This window comes from Fulmarus glacialis, unplaced genomic scaffold (assembly GCF_000690835.1).
Source record: "Fulmarus glacialis isolate BGI_N327 unplaced genomic scaffold, ASM69083v1 scaffold50310, whole genome shotgun sequence".
Classification (NCBI taxonomy): domain Eukaryota; kingdom Metazoa; phylum Chordata; class Aves; order Procellariiformes; family Procellariidae; genus Fulmarus; species Fulmarus glacialis.
In genome coordinates, this window is record NW_009190607.1 from 1 (window position 1) to 27,797 (window position 27,797).

The following is a 27,797-nucleotide window of genomic DNA, read 5'->3' on the forward strand; positions in this document are numbered from 1 at the left end:
AATAATAATATACTGAAGCAAATCAAACATATATAACAGCGGGTGCATAATTTCCATAGGTTACGTTGCTATGTAACTCTTCTCTGTATACACGCTCAGTCCACGATGGCCAGAAAAAACCCCTAGGATTTAGAAGACCATTTCTAATGCCGAAAAGTGGAAACAAGCGTGAGGTTGAAATTCGTTGTGTTTCCTGCTTTTGGCTTGAACCACTTTGAACACCTTCAACTGCCACGTTGTTCAGGCCTGGAACAGGCTTAATGCTCCACCATGTGGCCAATGCAAGAACATCTACTGAGAAAAAACAATAAATCAACATCTCATCTGCATTTCCTCTGACTATTTCATATGAAATTCACATAATTTTTCTTCCAGTTATTGGCTGTGGTATCCAAGGGCCTCCCACCCCACTGCCCCCATTTCCAGCTCAGAGAACAAACACAGCGACTATCACAGATATACAAGAACAAGCTCACGCACACCAATACAAAAGGTAACATTAATGCTTAAATGAAAAAGGTCCTCTCCAAATAATTCATTAAAATATTAAAAAAAAAATCATTTTTGAAAAAAATCTATGATACCAAAAGATCTAATAAAGTAGTAAGGCACTCAAATCAGTATATACTGTAGTCTCTTGCATTATTATACTGAAAGGCATATGGCACCGCATCCAGTCTGCCATACTCTCCTCCCCGCAGCTGTAGGTCGCTCTTCCAAAAACAAAGACTTCAGAAACCTTGCTCTGCTGGCTTCAGTTTGCGTGCTGGGACGGGTCCAACCTTCTAGCAAGTCATTCAACCCCCAAGAGCTGAGGCGCACTGTCTGCAGAGGCAAGGATGTGATTCATGGGAGACTTTTTGTTGTGCATCTCCAGCAAGTCTTGAATGAAACCTGAGGGCCTCTCGTGCTCGGAGCTACCCCGAGGTTCCTGGTCTTTTGCTGTCTGTTTCTGTGCACTCTTGCTGGGCTCCGCGAGGCAGCTGCCGGCTCCTCGCCCGCTCGGCCTCTCCTCTCTGCAGGGGGAGTCCTTGGCCGTGCCAGCCAGGGACTCTTTTCGGCTTCCCATGAGTGACGTATGGCTACCGACGCCCCCCGCGGAGTCGCACTCATTTTCTGAGATGGGGTTGGTGCCACTGTGGCTAGACTCATTTTCGCTGTCTTCTCCACACCTCGACTGTGTCTCCTCCTTGTCGCTCTCCTTCCCATGGTTTCGGGCATTTTTGACTTTCTGGTGTATGCGCTGGTGACGAACCAGGCTGTGTTTCAGAGTGAAGGTCCGTTCACAGGTTTGACACTTGTACGGTCTCTCACCTGGAAGAGAATTAAAATACAAAGTCAGCCGTAAGGTCACAAACGCACCTCCCTCTTGTTTCAAGCAGCGTAAGACGCTGCTTTGGAAATTCAGTACCTATATCAAACATGGATTTTGCATGTTTGCCTTTATGCAGATTTTTTGCTTCTGTACTAGTAAACTAGCTGATGGCATGCAAGCAGGAATACAGATAAATCCCTTGGGGCACAAATGAAAAATGAAAACGAAGTGTCTTGAGATTTCTACAAGCTTGGTGTGGCCCTGCACTAAGGAGGGAGGAAGACCATAAGCCCCAGCTGCTCGTTAGCATCCCGTCTAATTTAGTCAGCAACTTTTCTGGAAGAAGTTTGCAGTCATCCTCTGGAGCTCAAAAGCCTTTGTGAAACCAGCCCACCATGGGGGCTCCCTGCTGCAGGTCAGCCCCTGATACATGCAGAGAGAGAGGACTTAAGAGGGAAGGATGAGGATACTGCCCAGGTAACTATGGTCAACAGCGCTCAAGAACTGAACTGAACAGCACGTGAGAAAACATCTCCCTCTCTCTTAGATGCTGACAGAAGGGCAAGCATGAAATGCCCAAGTTAATCACTGAAGTCGAAGAGAAGCTGTCGGGAATCACCCTTACCACAACAGCCCCTCCTCTTTCTGTGAAGCAGAAGACAGTATCACCACGTTTCAAAACGGACACAGAGCAGCTAAAGGATCAAGACTTGTCGGGCATTCATGGGACACAGGAGGTGTCTGTTAGAGGTGATCAAAATTTACTGACCGAGTGAAAAATGCCTGCCTCGGGATGTTATTTACAGAGCTGCTGGTGTTCCTCAGCCCACTGGTGCTTTAGGACAGGAGTGACATGTGAAAGCCCCTGAAAAACCTCTTCATGCCCATTCCAGAAATGCTACTCAGAGGACAAAATTCTTCCTCTTATTTTGCGATCTTAAGCCACAGAGCAGCTGCAGGCATCCTCTGCTGTAATCAACAGCTAGTCTGCTCCGATCTCAGAGCTGGTTTTTGCACCTGAAATGCTTGAATACTTTCCTAAGCATGAGCTCATCAGAAAACAAAGCAACCACAGCCCAACAGACAAAATTCCCCCAAAGTCCCAACGAAGCACAGTGCCTCAAGGTGCTGTCTGCCCTGAAGAACTGAAGGTCCCACTCTGGCCGCTTCGCTTCATTCTCTGTTTCTGATTGCACCTATTAAAGATTTTTCAGTGCTGCAATTCCATCAAGACACCATCTTGTGCCAATGAGCATACAGAACAAGACACTTGCAGCTCATTTCTCAGTTGTAATAATGCTTGGGATGACTAAAAGAAAACCAAATACAAACTTGAGGTGGCTGGCTGAAACGTGCAAGTAGGTCCTGCTATCCCTGGGAAGCCTGACGCTTCTTAGAAACGTTTCTCTCCGGTGCCCTGCTCAGGCATCTGCTATCAAGGGAGGGCACGGCTCCCTGGGAGCATTTTCGGATGACAGCCTTTGCCCATCCGGCACTTGGCTGTGGCCAACGCAGCGGCGTGGCTCACCCTGCGCTTGGGCAGGCGGCACCAGAGCACCCTGCAACTTATTTGCTGGGAAGCATCCTGCACTGGGAGAACAAAACATTTCCAGCCTGATTGCCATTCAGTAGGCAGGCAGAGGTTTCTTGCACACTTCAGCATGTCCCAAACATTCCTCTTCTGAGTAAAGAAATTCCAAAACCTTACAGTTATCTTTAAAAAACCCCACCCATTAAAACCAAAGTATAAGCAATGTTACAACCTGACAACCTGTATTTTGTCAATACAGCTGAATAAGCAGGAAGGGGAAAAGGAGGAAGAGAGTCAACCCACGTATTGAGGCAGAATCCTCAGCTGAAAACGCGTTGATTTAACAGTGAGGGTAGGTGGTATCTACGTTTATTAAACTTGAAGAAAGCACTGACCCAGGTTCCTATTCAACACCTATTCTATGTTAAAACATCCTCCAGTGTCAAATAGAGAAACAAACAGGAAAAAAAAAGTACTGACTAGACCTGCATAGCTCAGCGTGCAATGAAAACAACTAAAACATACGGTGTGGGAATCGCCATGGGCACACACCAGTGTATCATTTGGGGGTAAAGCTCAGTACTTTAGATATTAGCATCTTTCCAAGACTTCTGAATTTAGTATGAAAATAGGCACAAGAATGGGAGCCATCCCCTGTTTCACTTGTGGCTCAGTGCCAGAAGAAAACGGGTCAGTTTTGCAGTCAAGAGGTCAATATTTATGATTCAGAAGTTTGGTTAAGGCACCTGTCTTTGGTGTAGTTTATTAAACATCACCATCAATTACAGCACAAATATTTTGTAAATCACAAAGATCTTGTCTTCAGCAGAGAGCACCTTCAAAAGACACAAAATGTCAAACTGCACCAGTCTTCCCATGTCAGAGCAACTTGCTGACAGGTAAAATGCATCATTAATAAGGATGCATTAATAAGGATGAATTATTAATTCACCTTTGAGCTGGCTCATGGCTTCATCTCCTTTGCATGGTGCTGCTGCAAACGGTGTATAGCATAAAGCGATCCCACATATTTTAACTGAGTCAAGTCATTGGACAAGCGTTTTACAACCTGTGTTCCACCTTCCCTGCCCAAGCCTGAATGAAGAACAGGGTGCCCACTGTAGCTTTGCCTTTCACTCAAGCAGCAGGTCATACAGATCACCAGCACATTACCCGTACCAGGCTTTGATAATCAGACAAAACCAGACTCTCTCTCTCTAAACTTTCACTCAGAGATGAAGTCTTATCATATACTGCCAGGTTTCTCCACTGCTCATCAGAATACCAGGAAGAGCTAGAGCCACACACACATGACAAGAAGGGAGTCAGAAGCTGGACAGAACAACTGCCCAGGAATCTCCATACTTGCCCTCACCTCTAAACTCTGCAAGCAAGCATGGGGAAAAACAGTTTGGGAATTGAAGATAAGGCAGTGCTGACAACTCCCGCTCCCTCAACAGGCTTTGTATGCAGCATGGGGGATTGGGGCAGAGAAGACACCTTGCAGATACCTGTAGTACTAAAAGCAGTGTCTCCAACCTCAAGTGCTAGCAGCAATCATGCAGAGCAGATGCCTCAGTCTGGTGGCAGACCTGCTTGTAATCTGTTCTGCCCTCAAGTCTCCTCTTACCTGTATGAGACCGCATATGCCGCGTCAGATCTTGCAGAGACCAGAAACGCTTGTTGCACACAGTACAGACTTTCTTTCTTTTGTCTGCTTTTGCAGTACTCTTAGCCCCATCAGTCTTTGGTTTTTTGTCATCACTGCTCTTCTCAGTGGACTTTCTCTCTGTGCCTTCCCCCTCAGAGACGCTTTCGCTCTCTTCATTCTCCTTTCCTGTTGCCTCACAGTCCACAGGAGACTCCACTACCTTCAAGTCCATCGGAGACTCTTCCTGCTCAAGACCAGAGTCCTGCATCGAGGGAGCTCCTGCATCATCCTGAATGCCTTTGCTTTCATCCTCACTGCTCCTTTCATCCTTTCTGTCCTCACGAGTGTGGGCCTTTTTGTGACGGCTAAGAGTGCCAGCAAACTTGAAGGTTTTGCCACAAATGTCACAGGCATGTTTCCTTTCAGTCTGAGAACTCCTGCCTGCACTCTGGTCACTCTCTGCCAGCTTGAAGTCCATTAATTTGCTGGCAAAATTGAGGTCAAGACTTTTGTTACTTACAGAATCTTCCTCAGGGCCCTCTTCATATCCATCTGCTCTTTCTTCGGCATCCTCTTCTGCCAGAGGGGAGTCAGCCTTTTGCTCCTCCTTGGGGCCGCACTCACTCTCCAGTAGCTCTGTTACTCCCTCTCGCTGTTCCTTCTCACAGGAGGTCAGGTCCAAGACTTCGTTTCCTGTAGCTAGTGTCTCTGCATCAGACTGGCTGTCTGCAAGCAAACAGAGAGAAACTTTCAGTGGGATGCTCTCTGCTAATTCACAACTACCAGCACCCGGACCCATGAGCATGGCTTCTGATCAAGCGTCCCAACATCTGTTTCTCTTACCTGTGACCCAGACCAATAACTTACAGCTGAAAAGATCAGAACACCACAGAACCCAATTAACAAGATGATTAAAAATCTGTAACCAAATGCTTTCTTTTCCAAAATACACTCACTTTCTTGGCAGTTTCTTGAAGTCACTTTTAATAAATCACTTTTATCACAGAACGCAAAATGCTGAGACATCGAAGAAGAGTTGAGATCACTACTATTACAAATACACTGTACCAGACACACATGGGTATTTCATGTATGAAATTTAGATATAGATGATAGTAATATACAACTATGTATAATCAAACTATCTTATAAACAATAAGTAGTGGGAAACGCTTTTCAAAGGGAATGTAAAGGTCTCATGCAACCAACTGGTACAATTAAATGTTAAAGGTTAGCGCAGACAGTAACACAGAGATCAGTTTAAAAAGTTGGGTATACATCATATAAGCAAAAGATGCAAAAGTTTGTCCACAGATGGGTCTTTGACACACTCTCTTTATAACATTGATACCACCTGGAACCAAAACATAAAAGCCAAGATACAGTAACAAGCAGCATCCTTCTTTGTTTCACAGTTCCCCCAACAAGAAGGCAAAGCCCACCTTAATGACCTCCTCTGCTTTCTTATCAGTTTGTAGCATTACATGAATGTTACGTTTGAAGACGTAATGTGTTGAAAAAAATAAAACAGATAAGGCGCTTAAGGAGAACAAAGGGCTGGAGCTGTACCCCTTCCAAGCTCTATAAAATAGTGTAAATAGGCAATAAGCTGGACTGGATCTGGAGTCCAAAGCTGACGATGATGCACGGCATGTAACTGCATCCCCAGTGCCACTTTCCAGCAACCCTTCCAGGACATGAACTTAGCAAGTTGTGCTTTCTGAAAGTTGAAACTTACTTGCTTTAAGTCCTCTCCCCCACCCCCTTCTTGTTGACAGCATGCAGCCAAGGGAGCATACAACCTAGCAGGCATTTCAGCGTTCATCTGCAAGCCTGACAGCTGCTGAGTAACTACAGGGATTTAGAAACTCTATTAGAGCAGTTTAAGTTCTCCATTTGACATAGTACAACATGTACTTGTCTCCGAATTGCCTAGATTTCCTATTACAGACTTTTTTCATATGCAAGGAGTAATGACAGAAGGCAAGAAGATAGTTCTCAGGCACTTAGTAGTTCGAATGCAACATAACTTGCATTGACCCCACCTCCTTGCACAAACGATAATAAATGGCCATTAAACAAATGTCAAAGCTAAGCAGCATTTCCAGTAATCACGAACAATCACAGAGCATAATCCTCGATACGCTTTTTCTTGGGGAGGTGAAAGGGGGAGAAGTGCCCTGTCTAAAAAAATAATCTCACCTTTTAATCAAAACAGATCTGTTTACATAGACAGTGGATTACACAAAAGCTTTCCACAAAGTTCACTGCTCATCTAATTATCTGCCCATTAAAACATGCAACCGAGCCATAATCTGTGTATAATGCTAGAGAATTTGAGGATGTGGGCATCTGAAAACAAAGGTCACCTACAAGTGCCCCATGAATCTGTATTTGAATTCTGTGTTTTCACTCATTGCTTATCTCTTGGCTATACTAAGGCAAAAAAAAAAAAAAAAAAGCTATTATAAACAAAAAGACATAATTTCTAAAAATCAAACTGAAATGCCGATGCCTAATAATTAAGGGGAAGCACTGCTCTGCAACCCAGAGAAATGTGAGCCAAGCACCTATGAGAAGCTGGGCCCATGCACCGTGCTCCTGGATGCAAGGCAGGTAGCTGAGTCTCGCAGTTGCCGGCGCAGGCAAGAGAGTGAGCGCAGAAGCCAAAGCCAGGCTGTACCTACACAGGGGATACGTTTGAAAAAGAATCGTGGCTATGGGTTCCTGCCTGCCACCTTCTTCCACACACTGCATTTTGGGGCAGGACGAGCGCATCTGGCTCTCACTGGCAGTGCCTCACTTTGGCCTGAGAGCGGGGATGGAAGGAACGGTTAATGGCAACCGATGCGACGCCCTGCTGATGCTGAAAGGGTCCTCGTCCTTCCCTGGCCACCCACTCCCGCTCCAGCCCTTGCACAGCCCTAACATTCACACGGCGGCGCAGTGACCTGGGCCTTTTTCACCAGAGCATGGGTTTATGTTGGACTGAAATGACCCCATAATCACCGCTCCCTTTAGGCTAAGGGCAGGAGGGAAGGGAAACAACAGGGAAGAGGAGTTTCCTCCCCAGCAGCCTTTGGTTGCTACCATCACAAAGACTATCTGTGGATGATGGATAAAGAGACAAAACCGGAGTGGCAAAGTGAGTCTGAGGCACAAAGACCTTGAAGCGACACCAACAGAAAGGACCTAGAACGGCTGCCGTACCCCCGCTGTCAGTGGCTCATCCTCAGCAAGGTGGGGGGCACCTCCCGGCAGGCGTGGGCCACCCGTCCCATCAGGAAACGCTCCCCTGAGGGGACATCCATTAGACAGGCCAAAGAAAGACTGCAAGCACAGCACGGAGGGGGTTCACTAGGGAGCGGGGCAGGAAACCATGTGAGCTCTGTTAGGGTGAACAGGAGTGAAGAGCACAAGGAGACCGAGATGGAAGGAGCTCCTCTTTCATCGTACCAAGAGAGATGTTTTGTAATTCTTTGCTGACCAAACAGAAGACAGCAGGTGCAGAGTAAGTTGGTTTTTCAACATGAAATATCAGGAGCAAAGTGAATGATGGGAATACACACCAGTAGCACTGAAGTAAGAGAAAACCCAAACCAAAACATTTTAAAACACTCAAACGCAAAAGCCACAACTTTTATGTTCAACATGTTGTATATCATGCATGCTTTTCCACTTTTCCCCTATTTTTCCCTAACTTTTTCTTGTTCTGCTTTCAGTATTCCCAAAAATATGTATGTATTTTTCTTTCTCATAGCATACTCATCCTTCAATGAATTGTACTCGAACTCTATCTCCTTTTATCCTCTCCTCTGTGCCCCGGGCCCCTTCCCAGCTGTTATGCTGTTCCTCCATGGCTGGCCCATAATTATACTTTCCTCTGCACAAGAGATACACTCCAAAGGATAGGTGGTCCACAGGTAAGTGACGTTGCCTTACTAGCACAGGCAAACAGATGAGGTCAACATCAAGAAAAACAAACGCAAAGTTTAAACAATGTGCCTTCACAAAGGGCAGAGACCACTTCAGACCCCAGGAGCATGGATGCACACAGGCTTTCTCTTCCGAAGCCGGCCCGCCACCCCTGAATGAACACGTTCAAAACTCAGGTAGGGATGTAGCCAGGAACGTGCTGACACACGTATGTGCTTGGGTGAGCGCTCTTCCTCCTTCCCGGCACAAACCAGACCTGCCATTTTCTTTGTCGAGAAGGAGTTTCACAGGCCCCTTATGAAACTTCATGCATATTGTAAAGCAGCAGCTCCTGACTAGTCGAGCTGCTCTGTGGTTACCCCCAACCCGCACGGTTGGTTTCGCAGCTGGTGAAAAAGCGAGATACTTTGTACAAACCCTGGCTGTTTGGGATGGGTGAGAATCAGCCCGGCTCTGCTGAAGCCGAACTGGAAGTGCAGCAGGGGAGCTGTGAAGGTGTGTGGGAAACACGACCGTCGTGATGACAGCCATGTCGGGTCTAGTGCAGGATTTCTTCCGCAGTGCAAGGGACGGCTGTAAGAGTAGTCTCACACTGGCAGCCGCTCCATCCGCTGCAGGTTCGGCTTGGCCTACGCTACTGGGTTTTCCCTGCTTACATGTCTGTCTGCAGCAACAGAAAACCTTGCCAGCCATATGACTCCAGCAGGCTTATATCTTACACAAGGAGGAGCATTTTGACTGAGCATTCAGATCTGGGCAAACATCCCTCCAATGAGGCTGAGCTCCTCTCCGACAGGTAATTCCAGTGTCCAGAATTTTGCTGATTTACAGTGCAGTGCATCCAGGTGGTGAGGAAGGCGAAGTGCGCAGGAAAAGGCCTGCCATTTCTTTCAGCCCTTTCCCATCTTTCACTTAGTAAGGTTGTAAAATGCTTTCCAGTCCATTTGTTATCCCACAGGTATTTATACTTGGTGAGTCAAGAGGACAAGACAGAGAGGTCCGCTTGCCAAGGCTCCCACCCACTGCCACTTCTTCAGCAACCATGGGAGCAGAATACATTACCTTGTTACGGACAACCAGAGTTTGTGTCACTCCTCCGAAGCGAGGATAAGAAGGCGACACTATTTGATGATGTCAATTCTGACACCGGAGTCAAAGAACACGGGCAAGGTAAGGGAGAGAGAGGAGACGAGCAGGGAGGTAAGGACATACGGAGAAAGGCAACATGAAGCAACCACCGGTAGCTCAGCTGCTGCCTGGTCAGCTCCTGGGAAAAAATGAACTTCTCAGGAGATATATTCATAAGCAAAACCTCAAGGACTCCATCTGAGAATCCAAAAACTTTTCCGCTTGCATGAAAGAAACCACTATATAGTTGTAGCCAAAATCATTTTTCCTTCGAACTCTGGAAAGAAAAGACTGTTTTCCTGAAGTCTATTTACAATTCAAGTTGCATTTTTCAGTCAGCCCAGTCAGAAGAGTCCGCTTAATCTTTTACAGGTGGCAAGAAAGAAAGAGAAAGAGGAGTAAACAGCTTTCCTGCATACACAAGCCAAATTATCAAGAGAGACACCGAATGTGGAAAGTTTCACATAAAAGAGCAGATACAGATCAAGGTGGGGAGGTTGCCGGTTTGATTCTGTTTTCCTGTGGTTTTCTTTTTTCCTGGAACTAAGGTGGAACAGAGAGTAGAGCTTGAGATGCTAAGGAGTTATTAAATAAAACAGGGTGTTGTAAGGAAAACTGTTTTGTGAATTTAAAGCAAATGTTTATTGCCAAACCTTCTTGACATCCCAAGAGAAGTGTTAGAAAACCTGACACATAAATAATGCTCAAAACTGGAGCAGACAGAGCACTGGAAATGGATGTTGTACAAGTTGGCATTATCAGTCAGATGAGATGACAATTTACTATTTTAAAACTGAAATAACCCCAGCTATTCTTGTATTTTACAACAGACGTAGCCACCACTAGGTGGCAGCAGTCTAGTAAATTTGGGATTTTTTTGGACCCACTCACACAATGCTGCTGCTACTTCCACCCACGAACTGGAGAACATCTTTCCAACCTGCGGAGTCAACTTGCAAAAATTCAGGGGTTATCTTTGTCCATTTTTACTGTAAATACTCTAAACATTAAAATTTAGCCACCTTCACTACATCACATGCACACACACAAGTTAAATATTTAATTAGCCCACAGTTGAAGGAGCTTCGGTCATATCTGCATGCCTTCTGAAATGAAAACATTCGAGATAGAAAAGGGACTATTTACAGTAAATGGAACTGAATATATGTGGGGGAAAAGGAGAAAACCAATTCTAGAAAAAAACCACTTTCTGTGTTTGACACAAGGTATGATCCCCCAGTACCCTCAAGAGAGCAGCTGAAGTCACCGACACAAAGAGAAGTGTTCAGGACTAGCTCTGAGTGCACCTACCAAGTGGAAATCTGCATGGAAGGGATGGGGGGAAAAGCCCCAGACTTACAGCTTATGGTGAATTCCACTGTTTAGCAGAAAGGCAGTTTGATGGAGAGCTGGTAATATAATCAGCAAATTATACACCGTCTCTTCAGTATCTTCCAAACACTAGCTCTAGCACTGAGGCCAACCCCCAGCGGCAAGCAACTCTTGCTTTACCATGAGCTGCGGCTCTGGAGCAGCTGTTAAACTTTGCCTGACACTGAAAATGCAGTTTCAAGCCCTTTGGCCTCTAGGAAATATCCACAAATGTAGTTCAGAGGTACAAACAGCTAGAACAGCTTGGAAAAACAAAAAGTCCTCTGCTATACCCAGGGCTCACATGATTTCTGGAGGGATCACAGCGTGGCAGATATCTAGAGCAAAGATGAATTCTGCTGAATGCTAATTGGAAAATTCACTGTTGAGTATACTTACTTTGTCAGTATTTGCCTAGTTACTGCCTGCAACACAGAGCAGTTGTGTTCGACCCTCTCACATTAGGGGCAAGCCTCTTTAAAAAAGGGTATTTCCTTAGCAAAGTCTCTTTCTGTATTACGTAAGAGATAATCCCTTACCCCATTCCCATCCCACATCTCTCCTCCGTCAACTGTATTTTGTTGCAAGAAGGGAGCATTCAGAAAGCCCTAAGGAGACAAAGGCAGGGCTGCTTTAACGTGATGAAAGTGGGCGATTCATTAAGTTGCTCCACAATTTCATTGTACGTCTCTCTGCCGGTACAGGTCTCCCCCAGTCTGACTGCTGTGAGCCAGGCGAGATGTCCTCAGTTTGCTTCAGGTGCTTTAGACCATTCCCTTCCTCTCGATGCAGCAACGACATGCAAAAGCCCCATCACTTACACAGCCTCGTCATCTCTGAATCCTATTCAAAACCATCATCCTGTTTTTGTTTTGGTTTAAAACAAGACCAAAAGAAAGCCTTTATAAACTTGTTCCCAGTGACACTCTATTGAATTGCACTTCCTGTCTTACACCTCATCTTAAAGCTTCGCTTCGTTTATGGCTGACCAAACACCATCCAAGCATCTCCCTTCATTCCCTTTCCTTCTGGCATACAGTGAAATCTGGACAATTATTCACTTCCAAGTACAGCCCTCGCACGGGCTCTGCATGTGAGCGCCAAGCACGCCACTCACCTACCTTTTAAAACCAGCACAAAAAGAGAAACGATCCCATTTTAAACTAAGCCACAGTTTCAAATCGTTAATTTACTTCCACTGATTTTGAAATCCATTTTTCTTGGACAATGGAGGGAGACCACAAGTCCAAAGCTGTTGAATGATTCTGGACCATGACTAAACACCACTGGGCAAAGCCAATTATACACACTAAGCTGTGCTACAAAGCGCACACGGTAACTGTAACAGTACAGGATCTGGGCTCCTTCCTTGCTGTCTAAAGCTGCTATTTGAAGACACAAAGCATTTGACAGCAAGGCCAATTTCAACAGCATTTCTCCCCAGCACCTCCCAGGAGACGCTGCCAACTCCACACCTCAGCTGCATCAATGTGCTCTTTTAGGGCCGTACCTAAAAGCCAGATCCGGGAACTGATCTCATGACTGCCGGTCCCTCCCCTTGCCCTTTTCATTTTTTTGGGCAGCTGGGTCAGCTATAGCTGTGGGGATGAACAGTTGGGAACAGGTCGAGCCAGTATGGCCAAGAAGTGCTTTGTGTTATCCAACCGTGGCCCAAGGCTCTGTCTGCCGGGGGCAGGTCGAACCACTCTGACCAGCCCAGAGCTGGCTGCTAAAAACAACACCTACGTTGCACCAAAGTCCTACCCATCCTACGTGCCGCGCCAGTGCTCATCTGAGTGGCTTTAGAAACGCTTGCCTCCTCACCCCACCGACCGGCTGAGCTGCGTTAGGATCCCTCTGACTACAAAGAAAGTTTTCAATAGACCCAAGTAAGACGTTTTAGTTTCGTTCTGCCGTGAAGATCATCACAGGTGAGCACTTTCAGAGCCCCTTCTGCAGACTTTTGTTCTGTGAGGGGATCATGTTATAACATGAGTCTTCCTCTCTCACTCTGTAGCCATCTGTTGTCTGCATAGGCAGGATGAGCCCACGTGACACCCCAGATACCGTGCTACAGCCCTGTGAAGTTACAGGCTGTTAACATGGTAACAAGGCAACTTAGTCTCTTCATGATAGGCAAGATCAAATCACGTCGTAACATGTCCCCAGCATGGCAGATTTTAATGCCAGACTAGTACTGAGACCTGTATTACTACATTCGAATCACTGCAAGGCAACCTGTCGTATTAGAAGAAGAAGAAAGGATGAGAGAGGCTGGGAAGACAGCGGACTTTCCCAAACAAACCGGAGCTTGGAAATGTAAGAGGAAAATCCTGTGCGCACTTTTGTGCAATCTGATCAGCAGCTACCCTGAGGTTGAGAGTAACAACTCATTCGTAATTTTAACTACCCTGATGCACAAAGCCAACTTCTTGCTGCTTTTAGATTTGTTACTTCAACAACTCTCCTGTGAAACCAACTCAAAGTGACACAAAGTGACCCTGTCTCTCCTGGAGGTGTGAACACCTTACAGTAGCAGTTCCCTTGCGCAAACACTTTTCAGGCAAGGGACATGTACCACCATCTGCTGAGTTTCCTTCTTGCATCCATCCCATTTGGTCAGGACAGAAAAACCTGTCTGTGATCTGCGTTCACCCTTGGTTTCATGTCAGCTTGTCCTTTCTTTCTAAATGCCACTCGCCTGCCTACAACAAAGCCTTGCGTGATCCGACTATCAATCTCCTTCGCTGCCAAACTCTCAAAACGGAGCGGGCAATACAATGGCAGGTGAGCTTCAATGCAGATGAATGTAAGGTAACACACCTCTGGAAAAATAATCTAACACATGCCTATGTGATGCTGAATGTGGTACTGGCAGGTACATTCGGGCAGGAGGTCTCAGAGCCATCACTGACAGCTCTCCAGGATCACTGGCTTAGCCTCCAGCAGCCGCCAAACTAAAGCCCAGAAACACTGGGTACCACGAGCAAGGGTACTGAGAGCAAGACCAAGGGCGTCCCTTTGCTGCTGTGTAAAGCCCTGGTGTGCCCTTGTTTCAGGTGGTGTGTGCACTTCTGGTCTCCACGCCACAGGAAGGAGATAGTCGTGTCGCAGATGGCACACCCCAAACCCAATCCAAGCGATGGGGCAGCTGCCCTGCAAGGAGATACCAGAAAGGCTCAGGCTTCTCATCTGAAGGAGAGAAGGGAGTGTTATGACTGAGGTTTACAAATCGTGAAGGCAGCTGAGAGGGCGCACACAGAACTGCAATTCACCAAATCCTACAATACTGGAACTAAGGGGGGTTGGCTCTCTGAAACTAGCAGGGGATCAGCTGGAAACAGATTAAAAAATAGTTCCTTACACAGCAGGTACTGAACTTCTGGAGCTTGATGCCAGATGAGGTTGGAGGCAGACAGCATCAGCAGGTTCAGAAGGCAACTGGAGAGACTTGCAAACAGCAGGTCCATAAACAGGTAGTAAAGGGAGCAGGCAGGGATGTGCCCTCTAACACGCAACCCTAATGCAGCAGTTGTGGATGCTGATAGAGCATTAAGAGGAACAGACCGCAGAAAGTGGCCAGGCCCACATGCTCACCCTAAATGGCACATCCTACCGCTACCATCAGAGACACGAGTACTTGGCTGCATGTACCACTGCTCTAACGTGGCAGGGCACTTCTCACGTCCTTACGCTTCGCTTGTCTGCAGCGTCCAGTCCAACCAAACACAAATTGGGCTTGCTATTCTAAACAGCTGGGAAAAACTGCATGTGCCACTGTGAGATCCAGCACCCTCTTCCTTAAGACTGGGGGACACATTTCTCCTCAGGTAGCAGCTGGCAACTCCAGGTTTGTGCAAATTGTTAGATTTGGTAGAAAACAACACCACATTTTTGACAGGAGAACGGCCTCTGGTCTGACACAAGAAAAAAGTATGTCTATATGCCCTTCTAATGTGTAGTAAGAAACCTCTTTGGTTTTTTTCCCTTTCCCCCTTTACTGCTTGGTGACCAACTACAACATCCTGACTGCAAGCTCCTCAACAGCAGGCTCTCTCCTGAGATGTCTACCACCCATGTGAATTTGACATAACTTCTATCAAAGCCACGGGGCATCTTTGCATTGTCTTCAGTAGAATCAAGCCCCATACATTGAATAAGCAATCAATTACTTCCCCATAGGAGAACGTTCTTCGTGTCTGTAATTCATTTAAATGACTAGAACAAGGGAAAGGACTGAGCACAGGAAGAATTGAAAGAAAAGCCAGGATCATGCAGTGCAATGAGGAAAGTGGTCCTGCAAGACATCTTTGTGATGAAGGAAGAGATTATGAGGATAGTTACCTGTAAAAGCAGATCAGCTCTTGTCACACCTTCCACCTCACACCCAAAGCCTCTGAACACACACAAAACCCTCTCCTCACAGCCAGCAGCCTCTTCGACACAACACTGTGGGTATGTTTCTCACTTTAATCTTCCGCAAGTTGGTTCTGTCCTAATTAACATCTCAACCTATACGAGGGATTCCCCGCATCTCGCAGACATCTCAGGCACTGTTTCTTTCTCTTAATTTTCTTCCAGTGTCAACACAACTTTTTAGAAGCATCAAGGCACTGCTTTTTGTAGGCTTTCAAGTCACTCTTTCTGTTTAGATGCCTGCTAAGTCAACCATAAATTTATGGTTACGAATACCACCAGTTTCTGCACTTTTATTTGGCTTCATTCACAATGCAAATACAAAACAGAACTTCAAAGTTAAGCAGAAATCCTTTTGCTTCATGATAGCCCAATTCCTTTCCACATTTCTTTTCAAGCATGCAATGACAGGATTAGCTGGGGATTAATTACTTGAAACTCAACCTGCATCTCAGGTCACAATTTTCTCATATTTTCAGCCTTTAAAACTTTCATATCAACCAAATATTTGTCATACAGACCAATACTTAAAACAGACAACATATTCTTCTTTCCACACAAACATCCTAGTTGGAGGTCTCAAAACCCTAACAAAAATTCTGCTTACTGTGCAAACTCCAATCCTCCCACCCCAAGTTACAGTCCTATTCCCAAATGGCAACCAGACCGCTTTCCAAAAATGTCACCTTTAAAGGCACAAAAAAGATCATTCAAAAAAGCAGTATTCTCTGCTTCCTGTATTGTCCCTTAAAGGCAACTGCTCTACTTAAGGGTAACCTAAACAGTCAGTTTACATGCAATGTGATTTGATTATTAGCTTTTTCTGTAAGAATAGTCATGGCCTGGATTAAAATACATCTGTGTCTACATATTGACTCTGAACTGACTGTAAAATTTGGTTAGCAGCACAGCAGGACTAGTCTAGGCTGGACACTTCATGGAAGCCGGTCATCTGAAGGGAATCTTTTCCAATATAAAGGGTCATCTAAATAATCACAGCATGTAAGAAGATCATTCCTTAATTAAGATATCTCCTGCCACTGTTGTCCTAATGGAAACACATTATTGCCATGGCAAGGACAAATGTTGCAAAGTAAAGATGTCTACAATTTCACTTTGACTTAAGTCATAAAAGCAAAGAATAAAAATGCCTCCAGTCCTTTTTTTTTTTAGGATTTGTGTCCTCCAATCAACAGGAAACATTCAGGTTCATGAGCTAGGTGTAACTGTATTCTATTTATTTATTACTTTATTTTGTTTACAGATCTTTTCTTGTCCAGTTCATTCCTGTTGTAAGAGCAAAACAAAATAAAAACAACAAAAAAAACCCTCCTCTGCCATTAAATCTCACTTTCTACAAAAAAAAATCAAGTAAGATCTGGCAGTATCAGTCTGAAAACATCCTCAAGTGATTCTTTGCAAACAGATTTAGGTTATCTGTAACGAACTAATGGCCAAAAAAGACCATTATTTTAATTTTATATTGAACCTAGTCTGACGCACATGCCATAAAAGGAGCAAAATTAACTGCACCACCTGCAGGGCACATCTTACTTGCTGCTTTGAGAATGAAAAAAGTCAAGAGCAGGAGAGAAGAGCAAAAAAGAAAGGCAAACCGAGTTGAACATAGGAAAGTAAATTAAACAATAAAGACATCAAGAGAAAGAAAATATTAAAAGCAAATGTTCAAGCATGTTCAAACAAAACACAGGTACTGTGTTAAACACTGTATAAAATCAACCTATGCCAAATTCCCAGTGCCCCACTTGTAAGCTTTGCATTAAAAGAAAAACCATCAAGGTGTATGCTTCTTCAGGGAAATGCTTTTGAACTAAAAAACACACAGTGGTGTTGAGGCAAGAATAAGCAGGGCGAAAGCTTTCACGAGACAGACTTTTCGTTGCGCGAGGGATGCGGGTTACTGGTAGCATGTGTAGTTTTGCACTTTCACAACAGGTAAACATGATCTTGACACTGCATGGAAGGAGTCCTCCATGTCAAAATTTTACTGAACATGAAAGACACGCTTGCAAAAATGTCTGTATAAACATGGTAGTTTAAAACTGGTAATATATAGATACTACTTAAATGCTCAAAATTATATACCTTTCCTCAACCATGCTCACTCGTTATTAGCTTAGACCACTTACATAAATTATTCCAATAACAACTTCCCTGCAAATGGATGGAGTAGAGCTAGTTGCCACTTTTTAGCTCAAATGACTGCCTTGTTTTTTTGATAGCAGGATACTACAGAAATATAGGAGCAGGGACCAGCTTGCTTGCAGTGATTCCCTATCGAGCAGATACCCAATACATGCAGTTTGAAAGCAGGCCACCAGAACTCTCATCTATCCCATTCACATCAGCCTCTTGGCCCCTTCTCTCCCCAGGTCAGGGAGCAGCCATCAAGCCCAGACAACAAAGTTCCCCTTTTCTCTTTACAGTAAGATTAGTGAATAGAATTTTTTCTTAATTCCTTTTAAAAAACAGAGCTATCTAACAAGTCACTGTCTGTGCAATAGGTGGGGACAGAAATGGTGCGTTGCACTACGACACTGTAGAAGTCTCCATTAGAAAACCAACTCGCCCACCCAGAACACAAACCCAACAAACTGCTGTATCTATCACGCAGCTGCCAAACTCCTCCCATGCCACCAGCACCCGCCACTCACCACAGAAACACAGAGCTCACTCCACCTGAATGCATCCTAGTGCTTCCTTTGGCACCACCTCCCTGGCCTAAATCTCCTCTACCTTCCTAGCTTACCTTTCCCTCTCCCCTCCAGTAAGCCTCAGCTACACTGCTGCCGCAGGGGAGCTGCTGTGAACTCCCAGTTTAGAAACAGAGTGCTAGTGTCACCTGAAAGGAGATGCCCCAAGGCTAGTCAAAGCTTGCTGTGGGGTGGTCCTCCAGCAACTCTTACGATGATTAGAAAAGAGCTCAGTATTATTATTGCCAGAGCACACCAACCGGAATCTGATGATTGCCACTGCCGTAGTATCACCAAAAATCTTGTATCTGTACTGAGGATCCAGCCCGGCTACAGCTGCAGTTGCTTGCCTTTCTTGTGGGGATTGCAGCACAGGCTTTCTGAAAGGATGGTGTCTCCTTCCAAGCCTGGTGGTGGTAGGGGAGACAAGTTTTACCAGTATAACTCATGGCCGAGTGCATTTTCCTGTCTTCATTAAGGGTTTACACCAGTGCTGCTACCTTGGAAGTCTGCCATCAATAAGCAGGTCAAACCCCTTAGTCTGGGAAAAGCCTCTCTATTGTTTTCTGTCTCATGAACAGTACTTCAGTAACTATATATTTTTTTTGGAGAGCAGGGTGTTAGAAAACAATTGATACGAATAAAGAGCTCTCCTTCACCACTGAAAGTAAACTGTATGCTTAGTAAGATGAAATAATTTGGTCTCTGCAGGCCAGAAAACAATAGCCTCACTGTTGCACTGATACCTTGCAAGTTATGTCCTCGCGTCACCCAAAGCAAACTGCAATAGGGACTGCTCCTCAGCTCGGATTCCCTTTAAACCTCTTAGCTAACCTCTTTTACCTCTTCAGGTTTCCCTCTTTAGCACAGACATGAATCAGTTGCTTCAGGAAACCTCAATTCCTTCAAAAAAACTAAGTTATCTTTTATGAGGTTGTACTCAAGTCCCCTACGTTTCTTACAAATATCCCTAACTTTTATTCTTTACGCCAGGAGTTGAGACTGCATAATGAAGCAAATACTGTCAACAACTGTGACCGACTCAAAAGGGAGCAACAGCAAGTAGAGCTCTGTCCTCTCTCTCTCCAAGAAGGATGAGAATCTACTGATTACTTTATTACAGTGGGGGTGGAAAAAGGAGTGAACTTCAAATGGGCACAGCGTTCAACACAGTATTTCCTTTACAGTGAAGAATGAAAAATAACCCCAAACCTAGAATAAATCTCCCTCCCCAATTCCCCCTTTTGTTTACACCAGGTTTGACGTTACTTACACAGTGGCACAATATTAAAGATTCCATACACATCTCCACGCCTTAGGGCACAAGCCCACCTTTAGTTGTCAAGCACTGAGAAGAAACATTTCCTAGAGGCAAGCTACTACGTAATGCTCAGGATGATGTTTCTCACATCCTTTTTCTTTGATCTGTCAAATAAAAGCCACCGCAAGAAAAAAACATGCTAAACACTATACTATTTTATTTTCCTGCCACAATTCTATACTTACTTACTCTCATTTTTATGGATCTTTTTATCATTGCTGATGCAGGCAAACAGCCACTGGAAGCAGCCAAACAAACTGTATAAGGCACAATGAAATATTCAACACACACGTTCACCTTCAAGATAAGACAATAATAACAGAACACCTGAAACCAGAGTATTTTTCCAGGTACGCTAAGTTATGCCACTGAAGTCAAATGGGTTCTAGTTTCATTTGCCCCCCTGATACTCAAAGGCACACAGATTATTCCATTACCGAAAAATTTACCACCACCACTATACAACAAGCAACGGCTAGGGATTTGCAAAGTAACAAAGAATACCATTCAGACATCAGAGAGAGGACAAGAAAGGAAGATTCCTCCATGGGGAGGCCCTTCTATGAGGAACATCCTCAGGGGCTACAATCCACCATAAGCACAAGGGGCTCTTACCTGTGTGAGTGAGCATGTGCCGCTGCAGGGAATTTGCCCATGGAAAGACTCGAGGACAGTAAGGACAGGGGATATTTTGCACGCAGTCTGAGTAAGCGTTCCTCTTCCCTCTGAGCAGCTTATCTTCGGCAGTTTCCTTCTCATCCTCACTTGTTCCATTTCTGCCGCTTTCTTCCTTGAAATTGTCAGTGGACTGCAGAAACGGGCTAAATTTATTAGTGTCTGTGGTAGCCAGCATCTTCTCTATGCTGGCAAACTCCCCACTTGACTCCAGATCCACACCACTGCTAAGTTTAGGCTTATTTTTTGTTCCTTTCTTTCTACCTCTTTTCTTAGTCAACCCAGCATCGGCAATGGGAGACTGCTCTGGATCACATGTCTGAGTCAGGTCACTGGGCAGGCTGGAGTCTCTCTGAACGGTGGTCACGATTGTCACTTTTGCTTTGGCATTCCCTGATTTGTCACACCCAGTGGAGCTGCTCACTGCCTTGGGACTGGCATCTGCAGCCTCCGTTTTCAGCAAAGCGGGAGCAGAAGACACAGATGAAATGATCTGTGCAATGGAAGCCAATGGTGGCAGCTCTTTAGTTACTGGAGGCTTTGGCAAGAGAGGTGGTGGTGGTGGTTTAGGCCTCAAGGGTCTCAGCAAGGCAGAATTGCCAAGAAGAGCCGGGGAAATGATTGGGACAGTCAAATGCAATGAACCTTTCAGTGGCTGGGGATGTCTGACAGCCCTGTTTTTCTCTGAGTTCCCATTGGCACCAAAAACCAAAGGACACTGCAGACAGTTATAGGCTTTATCACTGTTTCCAGAAGCAGCCAATTCTTGATTCCTGGCTTCACATGGGACATCATCTTTATCCTTCTTCAGGGCTTTGGGGATGGACAGGTCAATGGGCTCCATGGAACAGTCGTAGAGGGACAAGGGAGAAGAGCCAAACAGGTTCTCCTGCTTCACTTGCACAGCACTCAGGTTTTTGTTCTTCTGAGAGAAATCCAACGGCTCGTCAAAATCCATTGGGAAGTTGCCCGCAGGTTCAAGTTTGATGGGAATGTGAGATGACGTCCCAAGCAAGAAGCCGTTTTGTGGCTCCAGGAAAGGCGTCATGGGCTTGCGGTCCATGTAAGTGCTGTCCTCCAATAAAGGAGGATCTGTCTGGCTTTCCTGGGCACTGCAGTCCACCGCTAAGATGTAATTCTCAATCTCCCTTTCTTGCACGTGCAAGTGCTGCTTGAGAATATGGTGAATGCAATTTCTCTTGGCCGAAAAGGCTGTGCCACACTCCTTGCACTCAAATGGCTTCTTCTTCTGGCAGCCACTGTGCGTCCTCATGTGAATGCGGAGGGCCCGGTAATGCTTCAGATCCTCGCCACACAGCTTGCACACAGTGTCAGGGGAGCAGAAGGCATCCACCATCTCTGCGGCATTGCTGGTGACATATTCGATGTTCTTCTCTATATCCTTCCTGGTCACTTTGAGGTGTTTCTTTCGCAAGTGCCTCTCACAATTGGCTTTCACTGTGAATGGGTAGTGGCAGATTTTACAGATGTAAGGCCTCTCCCCGCTGTGCGTCCGCAGGTGCCGGATCAGTGCTGCCTTGTCAGCTGCGATGTAGTCACAGATATTGCATTGGTATGGGGAAATACCCAAGTGAGAACGGATGTGAGCTCTCAGGACACCAGAGAAGGCAAACACCTGGTCACAGAAACGGCAGGGGTACAGAACTTTCCTCATGGTTGGGGCTTTCTTGTTCGCTGCCCCTGCGATGATGGCTTTGAGGTCTCCTTCTGTGACCTCTTGCTTGATCTTGGCTTCCATACTCAGAGGCAGGAGAGCTTCGATGATGCTGTCCTGCTCCAGTTGTGTCTTCATCTCGTGCTGAGTTAAAGGCTCTACTTTGGGTTGGAGGAGCAACTGTGAGGAAGGACTCGATTTGGCTCCTGGCTGGGGGAGGTGAGAGTTGGAGGAGGACTCCACCGAGTTCTTGATCAGCCTCAGAGGCGGAGGTGGGAGGCTTGGGCTGATGCAGCCAGGGGAGGCTTGCTGGGCACTGATAAGAGGAGGAGGTGTAGAGGTCGCGACGACTGTTCGGGGCGTTACCAAAGGCTTTGGCTTCAGCGGCGGCATATGCTTGAAAATGGACTGCACAGGGACAGAAGGTGCCTTAGAAAGTGGAGGAAGACTGATTTGAGGAGGAGCGGAAGAAGCCATCTTCAAGATCTGCTGAATGTCTGCCAGCTCAATGGCAGACTCATTGGAGATGGGTTTTACCACAATACTGCTGTCAGGCTGGATGATAAAACCCTTCTGGAAAGGCTGCAGCGAGAGGAGCTTTATGTTTTCTTTTGTAGGGGGAAGGACTGAAAATGACCCTCCCATAGAGGCAGCTTCCAGAGGAGAGAGGCTGAGCAGACCGGTGCTGCTGGGTTCCTGAGGTAGGTTACTCTTCAGTGCTCTGAGCCGCATTTCTTGGACTTCATCTTGTGTATTGTCCTCCTGCTTGACAGGCTTGATGTCTTTGGTGTACTGTAGGCCCAAGGATGCCATGAAGGCTTTCTGGTCTGGGTTCTCACTGGGTGGGGTCGTGGACTGTGGCTTGTGCTTGTCTTTTCCCTGATCCACTATGTGAGTTTCTGTGTGCAGTTTGAGTGCTGAAAGCATGGGGAATGCCTTGTTACACGTCTCGCAAATAAATCGATGGAAGTCACTGATGCACCTTCGCAAATTCGTTTCACACCAGACCTGCAAGACATGTAAAAATATTTAGAGTAGACATCTCAAACTGGAAAGGCATCACATGCTGCTGCAAAACAAAACCAGTTCACTCTCTCTTCCACTGCCCAAGTTAAGGAGTTTAGAGCAGCCACCACCTACCTGGCATGGAGATATTCCTGCTCCACAGCCTTTAGTCACCTAAGTGGTGTATCTGAATTAGTGGCTAATTCTCCAAAAGTTCCCTTCTATAAAGGCAAACTCCTTCAGAGGGCTATTCAGACTCTCAAATACTTTTCCATCCTGAACCTCCCTCCCAGAAACCTCTCTCACTTCACTGACAGGACAGAAGCCTCAGTAGACTATACAGCAAACTTCAGTAAGCTGGACAGTAAGACTACCTCCTTTAGCTTTATTACTACAAAGAAACTAGGAGGACAGGAGAAAAAAAAACAAAGGCATCCAAGAAGGCAAAACGACATAAACCAATCAAAATAATGTCCCCGAAAAGCAAATCAATGAAACGCATAGCCCAAAGCGGAAAGGCTTTTCGTTAGTGAAGTCTGATTACATTTGTTCTCCCAAGAAAAATACTAAGCTCACAAACGGATATTATACCTGTCCCTAAAAATTATCACGAATCCAAATGCTGTGTTTAAATGCTACCCAGATAGCTCACATGTTGCAAAGAAGAGCAAGTTCCACATCAAAAGAAGAGCACAAGTGATTAAGTAGAGGGCTGGCAAGATCTTTATATACTCTACACACTTTGTTCAGATACTTCATAGGTCTTGCCCCACAGTGCAAGCAAAATTGTTACAAAAGGAAAGTCCCAACATTTAAATCCTTTAATAACTTTAAATGTCTCCCATTAATTACAAAAGAAATAAAACCAAGTTGTTTAAAAAGTTCTCTCTTCTCCTGATTTTGTAACTTTTACACCAAAACTCTACTAGAATTACAGAATGACCTACATGCTCCCCTGGACCAGCAGCAAATTTCAGTTCTACCACATTGCAGCCAGAAGAGCTGAAATCAATGCCTTAATCCAAGTAGAATAAGAAAAGTGCAGATACTGAATAAGCATGGTCCTGCTGGATTGTGCTATTGATTTCTTCTTTTTTTTTTTTTTAAATAGATAAGCATCTTCATGCACACCCAAACTAACTAAGGCAGGCAAGGTTTGACAGAGGGAGGAATAATACCATCCAATAGAAAGCTTTATGGCTCTCAGAAAAACATTTACAGACTGCCTCCTTGCCTCTCCCCAGCCACTGTCCCTCAAAGGTGCAAAATCTTCACACCTCACGTAAGGAACATAGTGGAAAGGTGCCTGGGAGTGTTTTGTGAAGAAAACACTGAAGATGTCACTGTTTAGTAAGTAAGGTGACTTCCCAAAGTTTTTCATGATAAAATCTTTCACACCACAACTACATCCTTGTTACAGTAAATTAAAATAAATAATGTCTTCCTTACCATGTGTCCTCCCTATTGATTTTAGATGTGGTATGGTTTTGGGAAGGAATGAACTAATGGGCAGGCTGGAAGGGGCAAGGATCTAATATCACTGAAGTTTTCCTTTAAAATAGTTTTATAGATCTTTACACCAGTAGTTACTCACACTAGAATGCTGAAAAAAACCAACCCCAATATTCTTTAGACGAAAAAAGAAAAAGGAAAGGTAGAAAGTGTTTGAAACCTACACAGACAGTGGTAATGTGCTTTCCACAAAATATTCTACACCCAGTCCCTGCCTCATCACGGATGAGTCTTTCAATGAATTCAGAAGATATGCACTGTATCAGCTGGTACCTTAAGCTATGAAGAACAGAGAGTACCTGAGAAATGCGGGGGAACTTCCTACAGGAGAAGTCCGTGAATCCCAAGTCGTGGAAGCCTGCTGGAATTGAAGGGTTGTTCTGAATGAAAGGCTTTCCCATGGGATCTCTGGGAAGCTGCTTGTGGATAACTGCATTATGGCGCAGTAAGCCCCGATGAGTACGAAAGGTAATACAACAGATGTCACACCTGGAAAGGAAAGGAATAAAACAGAAATGACTTACTGACTGCTGCAAGCTTAAGAACTAGCATTCTTCTTGCATTAGGACAGCCTCCTTCCTCTTGCCCCATGATACTAAGAACCTGCTAAATGCAAAACAAAGCCACAGCGCGTCAAAAACCTATCACCACAGAAAGGCCATTTCAATCACAGTCACTTTCTACCAGTTTCTGGCTATTAAGTTCACTGGAAGTTTAAAGAATACAGCGCATGAGAACTGAGCGTCCCACGTGGACAGACAGCAAAGTGGCAGCCGAGACCACAGCCTTCTGACAACCTTCCCATTGTCCGACAGAGAGTATTTCAATGGCTTTATACCATTTCATTTTTACTAAAAAGTACTACTAAAATAAAAGACATTTTAAAAAAACCAACGACAAAGAGAGGCTAAATCAGACCTAAGTTGCAAGCAGCTGCAAATGTATAAATAGCATCTTTTTTAACTACTGCTTAAAACATCTACTGCACGCCACTCAAATGCCCATGTATGAATTTTCTCCGTGCTGCCTTTCCGTAAACTTTCACTGATTTTTCTCAAAGCTGTTATAAGAAATATACTGTTTTAAAAGGAAAACTAGTGCTCCTTGAAGGGGAGGAGGGTCAGAGGAGGAAGACCTGAAACAGTTCAACATTTCTTACACTCATATACCCCCTTCACAGCCAGTGTGCCCCCCAAAAAAATGCAGAAGCAACACCTTTTCCTACCCACACTTTATTGCTATGATTTCTTGTTTTTCTTAAGTTTTCAAATCCCAAATTCAGCTAAACAAAAGTCTCTCACATAAAGTAGACTTGCGTTAAACAATCAAAGGTAATGGAAATGCAGCTATGCTGCAGGCAGTAAGGACTATGCAGCAACATTTGCCCAACAAGTCAACAAACAAGCCTATTGCCTTTTAAATATCTGGGATTTGAGCTCTGCAGCATGACAGGTCACGTCCAATCTGCATTCAACAAGTGACACACAGTTTCACTCAACATGGTTCCTTGTGGTTACAGCTCCAGCTCGCAACCAAAGCATGGGTTTCACAGAAGCAAATGCCAGTGAATGTGAAGCAGTCAGATTTTGTCAGTGAGAATATTATATGCACTAGGAGTTTTTCACGTCTCCCCTGCCTTAGTTCTCCCCATACTGTCTTCGCCCTCCACATCAAGGAAAAGGACATGTGCCTACTCATTAAAAAAACATCCTGCAATTAGAAATGACTTCTGACAAAATCTGAAATCACCCCCTCCCTGTCCTGTCCCTAACAAAGTCCCATTGTTGATCTTTTTATCACTACATAAACTTCCACAGACCTTTTTTATTCCCTGAAAATGAAGAGATAACCAAGTCACCCACAAAGCAATTGGACTCATAGTCTCTGAGTGGTGAAAGAAGCAAGTGTGAAGTATATGTAACATGGCCTTTGTTATCACGGTACCCAGAAGGCTGGGACATAAATATTATGCGCTGGAGGTTTAATCTGTTTTATCTCCCCTGTCAATTCACTTGCATCCTACCTTTATAATTATTGCCAGCATAATCCCTGCATGCCATTAAATACCGAACCAACGCCATTTACAAAGCAAACGTTTACTTAAAGAGGTCTGCTAAATGTGACAACAATCTCTGGTGGTGGGGGGGGAATGCCAACACGTAGCACTCCTCCAGCATCAGGATCTACAGCTCTCTTCCAGCTCACTTGGCAGCACCTATTCCGTGATGCAAAGCTTTCATCTTCAGTGAAAACAAAAACACACAACCACCAAAACCGCTGGGGAAGGAGGGCATTAAAGGGTTAGATCAGTCACCTGAAGAACTTGCAGGCTACTGAAATAAATTCTTTTTTAGAGGTGAAAGCAAGCAGTGCTTCTGGCACACTCCTCCTGGTACGTCAGCATACAGACAACAAGTGCTTGCAAGCAATGCTCCTGCACCACCGGGAGCATCGCCGGCGGTCTGTGGGGCCAGCTGTTCTGCAGAGGGACGCAGACCCTCACCTCGGGGCATCTTGAGGCAGCTCCAGGGTCCCTGATGTGCCTGGCCTCCCCCAGACCAGCAACCCAATGCAGCGGCCGTATCCCCTCATGCATGACGGGCAGGCACAGTCACCATTGATGGGACCACAGAGCTACTGGGAGAGCTGGTGCCTGCCACGGTACCCCCAGGATTTGGGCTGAGCAGGAGGAGTGCTCAGCACACAGGGAGGTGTGCCTCCTCCATCTTACACTCCCTCACCTCCGTCGGCTGTGCGACATGCTGATTTTAAGCACTGGTTTATTTAGGGCTCCCATCAAAAGCTACACTTGAGAGTAAATCTGTCAGAGCGGAGACCCGTGTGAAAGTCCTTCGCAGTACACCTGTATCAACTACCATTCCTCAGGACAGTAAAAATTTGCAATTTAAAAATGGTGTTTTCCATGGAAAGGCAACCACCTCCCCTCCCCCAAAACAAAAGTAATGTATCTTGAAAAAAGAATATGTACTTTCTCTCTTTCATAATGCATAGAATTAAACACCCCTCTGTATTTTTCTCTCTCCTCCTTAGTCTTCTCTTTTATTTTCCTTGCTGTGAGTGAAGAAGCAGCAAGCAAGAGAAGTCGAGAAAAGGATTAAGCTCTTTTTCCATTCGGTCAAAAAGAAACTCCTGGCTGAAAAAAGAAACATCCAGATAAATCATGCCTGTCATCTCAAGATGCAAGCACTTCAGGGCATACAAATGCACCGCGCCCTGGCTCAGCACCTTCCCCTGGTGTCACAGTTTACAGGATCACACGGGAGCTGGAGCACAGGAGGGACCTGTGGATGCCCTCCCTTCCTCCACGGTCCAGGCACACCTGTAGAGGCAGCCACAGCTTGGAGAGCTAGAATAAAAACAGCCCGAGAAAAGCCCTCCCTGAGAGATGCATGGAGCAGGCTCCCCAAGCAAGCAGGCGGCCCAGCGGGCTCCAGCGACCGCGCTGGCACCTTGCGCCCGCACAGCTCGCCAAGGACAAGGGAGGTCATTGTAAACCCGCTCCTGATGCTGAGGGGTGCCACCATGC

The 27,797-nt window shown here is 45.4% G+C and overlaps 1 protein-coding gene across 1 annotated transcript in view; it reads right to left on the reverse strand.

The window, feature by feature from the left end:
- Positions 1–6: 6 nt before the first annotated feature.
- The window catches only part of RREB1 (ras responsive element binding protein 1), a 40,265-nt gene continuing 12,474 nt past the window's right edge, over positions 7–27,797 (reverse strand). Inside the window, exons 3-6 of the mRNA XM_009585873.1 lie at positions 24,550–24,739; positions 19,999–22,741; positions 4,477–5,223; positions 7–1,314 (exon numbers count right to left, since the gene is read on the reverse strand). Coding sequence (XP_009584168.1) covers positions 794–1,314; positions 4,477–5,223; positions 19,999–22,741; positions 24,550–24,739 — 4,201 coding nt within the window. The 3' untranslated portion in view covers positions 7–793. The remainder of the gene's footprint in view (positions 1,315–4,476; positions 5,224–19,998; positions 22,742–24,549; positions 24,740–27,797) is intronic.